Here is a 12,296-nt window from a genome sequence, read left to right on the forward strand (position 1 = left end):
CCGATCCACAGGTTGAGAACCACTGTTCTAGAAATATATGATCTGCTCAAAAGAAAAGATCTAAAGACCTTAAAATGTCGCTCATCCCAATTAATCTGAAAAGGGTCATAAAACCACTTTATAACTCTTGGTCTCCACTGATCTCCAATCAGAGACATAATTTTCATATGGAGAAGATTGGGAATAGTAACAGCCATCATCTGGAACCACTCCAGGAATACAGGAAAAAACATCTCCAAGTAATTATTAAGGTTGAAGAACAAAATCGTTCTTCTTAAAGAATGGTTTATGGACAGTTGAATCAGAACTAGAACTTTTTGGTATTTAAGGGTATATAATGGATGCTTTGCTCAGTAGCTCACTGAATGCTACTTTGTATCAGAATTTTATAGGAGAATATGACACACTCCTATTTTCATAGGTAGACTGAATTTCAGATAGTTGGCTTTAACAAATATACTATGGCTTGCAATGTATCTTTCTATCAAAGGGAAAGGCAGTGACATATTTAGGCTTAAAATTATTACATTTCCATGGATATATAGTACAGTATTAATTTATAAACTAATGGTAGATAGTACCGTACCACACAGATGTTTTGCCCAATACAAAATAAAATATTTACCAAATTTATCCCCAAAGGTGAAAACTTTATTTTCTGAGATCCACAGTTTAAAATATTTATATTTACATAAAATACATGATTTTAGATGTAAAGATAAGTGCTAGACAGAATTTTGCCTTAACCATTAAAATTATTGGTAAATTCAACCCTGTTGATTGCTATTTATTTTCTTAGTTTAGAAGGATTATCCTATATTTTAGTGACAGAAACCCTGTTCAGAAGACATATTGACCTATAACATTCATAAGTGGTGAGCAGCTTATCTTGTTTTCAAGTTATTCTGGTGACATAATTGAACAGTCAGTCTCCATAGCTGCAGTGCAGTTGTCTGCAGCAGGGCATCTCTGTTTAGAAGCTTCCATGTGAGCTGAAATTCTGATACTTTTGCATTCCAGCTTACATTGAATTGCTTATATAGACGGGAAAAATGTCAGCTGCTTCCATGTACAGAAGCAGACTACCTGTAGAAAAGATGTTCCTCATGAATCTGTTGATTCAAGAGCACTATTTCTGCCAGGTTCTTTCTCAAATAGGGAGCTGGCACATCATATGTAATCTTTACTTGTCCTGGGAGAAAGTCTCTTAGTAATAGAGACAAGGTGAAAAATGAAGCATGCATTCAAGGAAATAGGTAGAATTTGTTTACTTAATTCCATCTCATTCTCTCTTCTGTCAATCACTGGCTTTCAGTCCAGAGTTTTCACTGCTCAACTAACACATGATACTGGAAACATCTTATTTTTTGTTTCCCTGCAGCCTGTTTACTAGAGATGCATTATTAGTACTTGTTGTGCTAAAAATATTTTCAGCTAAAGTCTTGTTGCAACTGGATTAATGTTCATAGCTCAACTGGGACCATATAGCTTCTTTACTCCATTAGAAAGAGTGCAGTCTACATTCTTGAAGAATATATTGTAAATCCACAAATGACAGTTCTTTACACAGTCCTGCATCATGAAGGATGCTGACTGCAATAGAAGCTCCTGTTTGGACATGCATCCTTTCCTATTAGCTAAAATTATTTCCCATGAGTTTGACATCTCTGATTTTATTTGATCTCTTTGTTTCAACTTGGGGTAACACATTGTATGATAACCTAAAATGCTACATTTTCTCAGCCAATGTAATTCTGAGGTTAGGATAGGAGTATGCAGAGGACCCCCTTAAAAGGTTTGCCCAAAGATTTGGAAGTATATTGAGACCTGGCTGCCACAACCAAATACATTTGCTTGTGTAGTTGCTTATCTTTTTTTAAGCCCTACACTATTAAGCCTTATTTTATACAGTACTGTTCATACAGTATATCAAACTTATTCTACTTCACACAGTTGGAGATGAAGACTTCTATTTGTCACCTAGAGTTTACCTTGAATGTAGATTACAGAAGAATACCATGATAATTAGTAACCTTGTTAAGAAGAAAAGATCCCTGCGCAATGAAATTATACAAGCTTTTTACAATAAGAGGTTTCAGATTGCTGCACAAGATGTTATAATTTTAAAGGAGATCCCATCTAAAATTTTAAGAAGAAGAAAGGAGTTTGCTTTTTTAGCAGATGAATTTAAAAAGAGGCAGATGCCGTTTAGATGGGATATTCCGATTGGAATAGTGGTGAGCTATGCGGGGATACGTCATAGACTTAATACGCTCATCACCACCTATAATGTTTAAAGTTTCGGAAGAGAAGAAGGTAGAACAGCAATCTGAAGAAGCTGTATTGATGAAAGTTGGAAAATTACAGACTGAGGGGTCTCAACAAGTCGAGATGAAGGAGCAGAGAATGACTCAGGCAGTATACAAATGCAAGGAAAAGAAACAGAAAAAGGAGGTTAAAGAAGTATTATAAGAATTTGTTTCTGAGTCTGTGGGAGAAGCAAGACCTAAGAGTTCTTTGGTGCAATCTTCAATGGCAGATCTTCAAGCAGCTTTCTCGAGGTTATTGGATAAGAGAGATGGGTAAAGAATGTAAAGATTGTTCCAAGGTTATTGACAGATTATAGCTCATTGCGGATGGAACTGGTTATTGGAAAAGAGGAGAGAAGATTATGGAGACTGAATGAAAACTTTGGATAAGAAGTGTATGCTTAGAAACTTAAGGAGCATTTGAAGGAATATTTTGTTTTAAATATGTTTAAGGGGATTTCAGTGGTATAAGTAACGCTTATATGTGTGTTGATTGTGATGACAAAGAAAGATGGATAAACTTTATATAATATAAGTATGATATTAGAAAATATTGTTTAGCTTTTTGAATAATTTATATTTAAATTTATACTTAAAGTTTATAATATTTTAATGGCGGACTAGATTCCAATTAATTTACTTTATATGAAATATGATATTTTGTAATGTTATTAAATTAGGGAGATGATTGGTTTATTAATTGTGAAAGAAACAGAAGTTGTGAATTATAGATAAAATAAATTATAATGGTAAATTGGTAGGATTGTAATGACAAAGAAATTATTTTAATGTTAATTTTTTTCTTCTTTTTCTCTTTCTGTTTTTCATACATAATGGAGTTAAAGTACTTAATAATTCGTTTATTGAATGTAATTATATTTGTTTGAGGTTTATTTGAGTTTAAAAGTTTTTCCTTTTAAGTTCTAGTTAATCCTGTATTCAGCTCTGGGAAGAAGGGGGGAAGGTTTTGGGGAGGGTTGGGAGGGATTGGGGAAGGGTTTTTTTTTATTGTAAAATTGTAAAAATTTATAATAATAATAAAAAAGAAGATCTCTCTTAGCAAATGAAAATGTTGCCTAAACAAGAAGAAAAAGGAATACAAGCTACCACAAAAGTGACTTTAATATTCTTTACAAGAGATTTTGTGAGCCATATCTTATAAAGGCAGTTCTTAAGTCTGCTTTTATCTTTTGTCCTCACTTTCTAACATGCCTGACCTTGCTATTTTTATGTTTATAACTCAACTTGCAATAATAGGGTAGTTTCCAATGCAGTGTTCTTCCCATCTGTGGATATAGAATAGAATACAATTCTTTACTGACCAAATGTGATAGGACAAACAAAGAATTTGTCTTCGGTGCATAAGCTCTCAGTGTACATAACGAACAACAAAGTGATAGGTCATGTATCATAGATCATAATTGCAATCATTAATCATAATATACACCAAGTGATAAATCATAGATACCAGTAGGAGAAGGTAGTAGGAAAGATAAGAAGATGAGAAAGATGAAAAGATAAGAATTATAATATCAGTACAGTCCTACTATATGGGTAAAGACAATGCTGTGGGAATTAGGGGTTCAGCAGAGTGATTGCACGAGGAAAAACTATCTTTGTGTCTTATTTGTTTTGGCATGCAATGCCCTACAGTAGCGTTCAGAGGGAAGAAGTTGAAACAGTTTATGTCCAGGATGAGAGGGGTCTGTAGATATTTCCTCAGTCCTTTTTCTGGTTCATACAGTATATAGGTCTTCAATGGAAGGCAGGCTGGTTCCAGTTGCTTGTTTTGCAATTTTAACTATCCATTGAAGTCTGTCCTGTTCGGTTGCTGTGCCAAACCAGAGAGTTTGGCACAAATGACAGGCTCAATAATTCCTCTATAGAACTGTATCAGCAGATCCTTGGGCAATCTAAGCTTTCTGAGTTGTCACAGGAAGAACATTCTTTGTTGTACATTTTTAATGATGGTTCTAATGTTAAGTGTCCATTTCAAGTCCTTGGAGATAATAGAACCTAGAAACTTGACAGTTTCTACTGTTGTTATTGTATTGCCAAATATTGTAAGAGGTGGTAGAATAGGAGAGCTGCTTCTAAAATCTACTGTCATTTCTACAGTTTTAAAAGTGTTCAGCTCCAGATTGTTCTGGCTGCACCATGGGGCCAGTTGATCTACCTCCCGCCTATATGCAGACTCATCATTGTCTTGAATGAGACCAACGACTTGTATCATCTGCAAACTTCAGAGGGATCCTTTGAGATACAGTCACCGGTATAGAAAGAAAAGGGTAATGGAGAAAGCACAGAGTCGAGGGGGGTGCTAATTGAACAAATATTTGATTTAATTTTACCTACCGTCACCTGCTTCTTATCTAGAAAGCTTATAAATCTTCAAGTGTGGTCAGAAATAAAAGCTTAGAATGCATTACTCCAGTGAAAGAAAGCTGTCAGTGCTGTATATATTTTCTAGTCAGTTGCTAGAAAAGCACACAATTTATTTTGTATACAGGCTAGTATGTGTATGATAATCAACAAGTGAATTTGCTAGGATTTTTCACTGAGAAAATCAGTACTGTAATTCTGAAAAGCCATTTCTACTGTTTCTGATCTTTATGCACTTTAGAGTACTTTTTGTCAGTCTGGTAGAAATACTTAAAAATAATGTTTTTTCATTGAGTCAGTCAACATTTTTTTATTCATTAACTGTGGTCATTTAAATCCAGATATCTTGGATATATTGAAATAATTAGATAAAATTTCTATGCATTGTTAATTATGTAATATTTGCCTTTTTAATTGTTGAGCATATGGAATGTGTAAAGATACAAAAGGTAGATCAGAGCTTATGAATGTTTAATTTAACTACAGTAGTGGCCAAAATTGTAGAAACCTTTTGGGAAAAGTGTACAATAGAAATGCCACCTTTGGTTAAGTTTCCACCAATTTTTCTTCTAATTTTTTTATAACTGTAACCTTGTTCACTTAATAATACTATTTTACATCACTTTCTGGGTGACTAGTCAACTCTTTGCACAATTACTTTAATTTTATTACATTTTATAAGCTCACTAAATGAAAGAACACACAAAAAAATCCAACCAACTTGATAGCAATCACATAACACACTGACAAATGTCCTCCTCTCAGCTGCAATACATGACATCAATAACTGAATCCTACTGTGATCTGATTGACTCATTGCCAAAACAAGATGACACACAAGATGATTGGCTCTCTAAACACTCACGCTCATTGGCTACAATCAGATGAAGGAAAGCTACCTGATATCAACCTAAGCAAGTGGTGCTTCCTTTTTCTGGTTATTTGGCTATAACTTCATAGAATACAGTACAGATAATTGAATAACTTTTGTTGCATTACATTCTTGATTAAATTATCTTTCCATTGATATATAATTTTATGGTATTACTCAAAAAAAGTGGTGTTATTAGCCATCAAACCTCAAAAATACACTTTTCCCAAAAGGTTTCCACAATTTTGGCCACTACTGTAAGTATACGGTACAGAGATCGACATGAAGAAGGAAGAAGTTATTAGATAAAGGCCATCTTAATCCTGGAATAAGGAGGGAAAGAGTCTGTTTATCAAACTTTCTAGATTCTGTTAATATAACCTCTGTCAGTAAAGTAAAATTCCAATAATCTTTGTGTAGTTTGTTTTCTGATCAGGCTTACTCAAAAGGCTCAATACTAGAGGAATTTAATCTGGAACAAATCATCTTGTTATGGGGCATCATTTTTATTTGTGAGTGCTTGTTTTCCTTTTCAGTGAAAAGTGCATATCCCTTTGTACTAAATTAATTAGTATTGCTTTAGTAAGTACTATATTTTTTCCATAGTTATAAATGAAATATTGCCATTGATTAGAAGGTAAGAAAAAACTATATGTAATAAAAGCCATGTAGAAATTTTACTTGAAGTCATGCAGCATAGGAATTAGAAATTCTGCTGTACTGAAGAGCTATGTTGTGACATAGAATCTGCTTTTTAATATAATCTTTCATGGTTAATGAAATTATGTCCATTTTGACCCATGATAGAAAAAAATGGCAGTTTTTGAAATTGTTTTTGTTCTATGGAAATTTTTTCCATTTTTCATGGTTAAAAACATGAGCACTCCAGATATTGTTGAAGTACAGTTTTGAGCAGGCCAAGTCAGCAGACAAAGGTCCCCCTTTTTGTGTAACTAGAAAAGACATGAACTTATTCAAAACATAAAATGTACAAATCTGAACTTAATAATAGGACCAAAATATTTCAGTTCTGCACTCTCAAGTAGAGTCCAATTCTGGGAAGACTACATAGACAAATAACCATTATCTTGAAGTGTCCCTGTCAGCCAAACATACAAGATACTTTCCGGTGCTATTTTGCTTCTATCTATCCACCTTATTTGTAGTCTTTCCACTTTTCTGTTTATTTTAACCTTGTCAATTTTGGTTTTCCTAGTCTCATCACTTGGCTTACATCACATGCCAAAATAAGTTTCTGTTTGCTGATGGTTGCTTTACAAACCAGTCTGTTTTTGCTAATCTGTAACTGATTGATTGGTTCTTTTAGCATTTCTTTCCATGACACTCAGCAGCTGTCTCCAAATCTACAACTTTAAAAAAAATCTGCTTTTTTATATATTACTCTTTCACATAGTATAGCTTTATAACATTACCATTAGAACGAGCATTGCTTTAATTATTCTGATAGTGTCACAGAAATATTTCTACTTCATTGTTTTATCTAAGATTATTATTGCCCTCCTTTTAAGAATTAATCTACTCCTTCCTTGGCACATTCATCTTTATTTTTGAGCTCAAGAAAACAAATGTGTAAAGATCTTTATCATCTTCACTTCTTAGCTTTGAACTGTCAACTATAAATTTACTAAGCATATTGCTTGACGTTACCTTCTTATTATTTAACATTAATCTAGATGTTTGTTTTCCATTTAGATATCTGCATTTCTCAAACTATTAATATTGAGTTGTCCAGTTCTAATTCCAGATTTTTGCTTGTAATTGTACATTTAACAATCCTGCTTCTTTACATAATTTGATGGAGATTTCATCTACCTTAGGTACTTTTCTGTTTAATAAGTGGTCATTTGTCTTTTGTATTTCACTTTCTAGTGGAGCTCTGCTTGTTGACATTCTTGATTATCATACTTTTCCTTGTTCTTTCTTACTTGAAATTTAGCTCCAGTGTAGAAGATAAGAAAGATTACCTTGATAAATATACAGTAGGAAAGATCCATTACCAAAGCCACAGTGGGGAGAAAAAAACATGCTTTGCGTCCACAACAAGCAGAAAATATGTGGAGGAAGCTCAGCCAGAGAACTTCGTAATTCACATAAGAAGGGTAGGAGGTATATCACAATCTGACTTACTAGATTCTATTATAACTACTTACTCTCATATAAGTAGTTTAGTCTTCCATGGAGTTAATTCCTAGTATGATCTCCCTCATAGATCCCCAACCTTTTGGTACCCAGGACCGGTTCTGTGGAGAGAGGTTTTTTGGCGGACCGGCGGGTGCATGGTTTTGTGTGCTGCCTGCACACAGGGGTTAGGGACTCCTGGTCTGCCTGATCAATAGTCAGTTGTAAGGTTTCATCCTCTGCTTTCACTGCATGATAACTCTGTATACAACTTGCTTGATCTTTTTATTTATAAAATTGTGGATATTTTTCTCTTTTCGTTTTCATAATTGTTTCATCCCTTTACATGGATTCTTTGATTATTTTTCATATAAGATATCTGTACTGAATATATTTCAACAATAATTCATGGCAAAGCAAGATCAGTTTACATGCCAGTACCAAAGAAAGGGGGTTTTCAGACTGTGCAAAATATAGAGAATTAATTTCACATTGAGCAAAAAAATCATTGGATCATCCATGTAGATTAGAGCTCTATGTTGAAATTTCAATTATCAATCTTCCTTGCAACTATAAAGTTTTTGATTATTCTTAACAACTAAGATTTATTGAAAGAGGGTAGGATAAGATTATAGAACTCTCCGTAAATGGATTTTTTTCCCTTTAGAATTCAGTTTCCCTCTTAGATTCTTAAGGCAAAAACTATCTCAGTTTCTTACTTATAGCTATAAAGACTGGTGAGGAGGCTGTTCCATTAACAGATAGCAAAAGAATGTCCATTGATAAGAATTTGATTCTTTCCTGAGTTCTAAAAATAACATTATGCTGTCTTTAGTTTGATGACATCATCTCTTTCAGATTTATCTGTGCAAGTTTAGTGTTCTTTTCCATTAATTAGAAGATTTCATTATTTGGCACTTTAGCATATTGTAACTAAATGTTTTGCCCATAGTTGTACAATTTTCTGAACATCCGCAGAAATGGCTTGCTGTTGTATTTTCTGGATTTAATTTTTCCTAAATAGATTAGTTGCTGTCACATCTACCTGCACCCCTGCTGTGTGGATTACCTTCAGTTTCACACACCTCTTGTAATTTAGCAGGAAAAGATAACACTATCAGGGCAACACCCTCTGATCATCAATGTTTTCAGGGTCATTAAAACTACTAGGCTCTCCCATCACATTAAAGTTTCAATTCACAGAGAAAATGTTTTTTTAATTAAATATAGTTTTAGCTGATAAGACAGACTGGAGTTTTCTTAATAAGGGTAAAAGAGGAGCTGACTTTAGCATAGTATTTATATGCTTAGTTTACAAATTTCTTGTGCTAAGAAATGGAGGTTTTTTTACTTCATAAACTATTGCGCTGTATAAAAAATAACAAACTGAGCAGAACCATTTCCAATTAAGTGAAGGGTGCTGGCTTTTCAACATGACAGATGGTCATGGTAACTATGCACTGCATTTATTGGCTGTGCGAAATTAGTGTTTTTTTATGTTAAATTCACCATAAACACAGTTGTGGGTTAGTGTAAAGGCGTTTAAAGCTGACCTTGGAAAGTTATGAAAGAGCTTTTAAGGGGGGAAATGGTGGAATGAACTATTAAGTGGAAGAGATGAGAAAGAAATAAACATTTAAAAAGTAGATTGCTGCATATACTTCAGACATTGAAGCAAGTGAGAGGAAATAAACTCAAAATAACTTGACCTTGATTTTGTTTAGTTGGATTGAAAGAAACTTGAACAGGCACTCAAGATTCTGTTATTATATTTTATAAGAGTGAAGTAACATTCCTGGAGAGTCTAATTCTTGACGAAGTGTAGTCTAAAGAGATGACAATACTTGTTGCCATTTCTGGATTTCCATTATTTTCTTTTGCAGATTAAAGCAAACACATCACCTTTAAAAATGGCTAAATATTCCTGATCTTTAACATTTTTTAGGGGAAATGAGTCAGAATATGGAGTTGGGATTAGGCTAGTAGGAAGGGAATATGAGAATAATATCTTACACTGATAAGTCTAGCAGTAACAATTGCCAAAACAATTGACAAATACAAAGTGTTCCAACTGTCACAAACTCCTTCCATTCCCTTTGCATTAAAAAGTGTGAGAAACACCAGTCTTGTGCCTTACATTGCCTATATATAGATTTCCATTTAACAATAGATCTTTTTGTGTGTAACCTTAATCTTTCTAATAAATGCTACTAATCAGAGCTCCAAGAGATTGTTTCATATCCTGATTGCCAAGAGGGAAGTCTATCAGATCTGCCAGATTCTTTCAAGCTTTTTGCTTGTTGCAAATCATGGGGAAATCTATTTAATGTAAATCTCCAGTTTTAATTCTAGCTTTTATAACAAAGCTTAAGCTGTCATGTGCAATCTCTGGCATGTCCAAACAGTAGTTGTGTTTTTAAAAAATACAAAACCGTCTTATTCCAATGTTTCTATTAAAAAGTAATTCAGGAGACTTACTCTCAAGGACATAAAATGTGATTAATAGAAACAAATATGTTTTAGTCTGTAGTCCTAACTTGTTTCTGGAAAAAAGTCATGTATAAACTACTGGTATTAGCAACTATGTCCATAAATGTTACATTTTCTTTTTCTGCTATTTCATTGAAAATATGCATAACCTTATGCTCGCATAGTTCTCTTAAAGGGATCAGAAGTATGAACAACCAAGAATTGCTTTTCAGGTGAAACTGGTCCACATTTTATTAGGCATTAATAATGGTGGGTAGCTAGATTCTGAAGGGCTTGTAAGAAGTGGATTACCTGGACTCTTTTCAGTTGAGTTTCAGGCTGAAATAGGATTGGTTATGCTTTTGGATAACTTTGGAAGAGCTCAGAGGGCTATATGTAGGTGGTGTCCCCCAGATCTTTCAATAGCCATGATGACATTTGGGACCAGTTTTAGGGGTTAGAAGTGGAGGGCACTGTTTTGCAGAGGTTCTCCTCTTTCTTCTGAGTCCCAGTTAATATTGATAGCAGGGGAGATGAGTGACACTAGGCCACTCTTAGGTGAGATGGCTCGGGGTCAACACTCTCCTTTAAAGCCATGCATTGCATGAGGCCAGGTTACTTCCAGGACCATCTCTCTTCCCAAAGATTTCTGCCTATTCCCGCAGACTCACAATGGTGGATGTGTTCCTGGTCCCCTCTATTAAACAGTGTGGGGAATTGAATGTGTGACTCCTATTGCAGTGCCTGTCTTACGAAACACCTCCTCCCAATCATCTTGGTTTTCCCAAAGACTGGTAAGAACTGTTTTTTTCCTTCAAGCATTTAGGCCAAGATGCAGAGTTCTTTCCCCATTTTTCCCCTTACATTTTAACAAATAAAATCCATTAAACTGGAGGAAATGTATCTTGATTAGTAGCATTATAAACTGTCCAGAAGCATCTTGGTGGTCCATTGAGGATTATTTCTTCTGTTAAATCTTACTACACTTTCCATTAAAAAAAATTAAAGATTCAGATATATTAAACAATTCAACATTGTAGAGGGAATGGGAAAACATTGTATTCAGATATGTGTTTAATATCTTTTTCTGAGTAAGAATATACTTTGATGTTATTTTATGACTTAATTGGAAATAGAGCTATTTCCAATCCTGGTCTTGACAAAATATCATCATTTGTCTTTACAAGTGATTATATATTATTGTTTCTCTTCTTTTGAAAAATATGAGTGGTGTACTTTGAAACTATAAACCAAAACGGAATATACTGCAGTTAATAAATTTAACTTCTTTTTTTCTTCTTAGGGTGGTCATTTGCACAGCGTCAAGTCACTGTTCAAGAAGGGCCTCTATACCGCACAGAAAATTCTCACATCACCATTTGGTGCAAGGTCAGCGGTTATCAAGGACCATCACAACAGAATTTTCAGTGGTCCATATATCTTCCATCTTCTCCAGAAAGGGAAGTACAGATTGTCAGCACCATGGACCCATCCTTCCCTTATGCAATCTATACTCAACGTGTTAGGAGTGGAGAAATCTATGTGGAGAGAGTTGAAGGGGATTATGCTCTGTTGCACATAACACAGCTCCAAGACAGGGATGCTGGCGAGTATGAATGTCATACTCCAACAACTGATGAAAGATATTTTGGAAGCTACAGTGCCAAGATGAAGCTAATTGGTAAAGTACATTGTGCTATTTTGACAAAAAAATAGAGCATAATTATAAATTGTTGAGAATGTAGTAGTATCTTTCTGTGACACACATAAATTTTAATTTTTTACTAATTGATGAAAGACAAAAAATTACAGCAGCATCCGAAAAAATAGTAATTATATAGTAAAAAATAATGATACTGATTAAAATGTTACCAAAATATGACCTCCAAGGTCCCTTCCAACATTATTATTATTATTATTATTATTATTATTATTATTATTATTATTATTATTATGGATCATCGCACAGTCAGCCAGATGTTCAGACTGGATTTGGCATTTTGTCTACCTATCGAGTCCTTACACAGGACCTGGGATAGGCAGATGTGGATGTTTGATGGTATTACAGATATCGTCGCAGGATGGAAGCAGTTCCTAATAAGGCTGCCTTTTGCAATTGACTAATA

The 12,296-nt window shown here is 34.2% G+C and overlaps 1 protein-coding gene across 3 annotated transcripts in view; it reads left to right on the forward strand.

Annotated features, from left to right (window-relative positions):
• The window catches only part of IGSF3 (immunoglobulin superfamily member 3), a 130,690-nt gene that overhangs the window by 21,475 nt on the left and 96,919 nt on the right, over positions 1-12,296 (forward strand). For all 3 annotated transcript variants that reach the window (XM_039333766.1, XM_039333768.1, XM_039333767.1), the window contains exon 3: positions 11,474-11,851. In XM_039333766.1, coding sequence (XP_039189700.1) covers positions 11,474-11,851 — 378 coding nt within the window. The remainder of the gene's footprint in view (positions 1-11,473; positions 11,852-12,296) is intronic.

The sequence above is a fragment of the Crotalus tigris genome, unplaced genomic scaffold (genome assembly GCF_016545835.1).
Source record: "Crotalus tigris isolate CLP2741 ecotype Arizona unplaced genomic scaffold, ASM1654583v1 scf7180000024508.2633422, whole genome shotgun sequence".
Taxonomy (NCBI): Eukaryota; Metazoa; Chordata; class Lepidosauria; order Squamata; family Viperidae; genus Crotalus; species Crotalus tigris.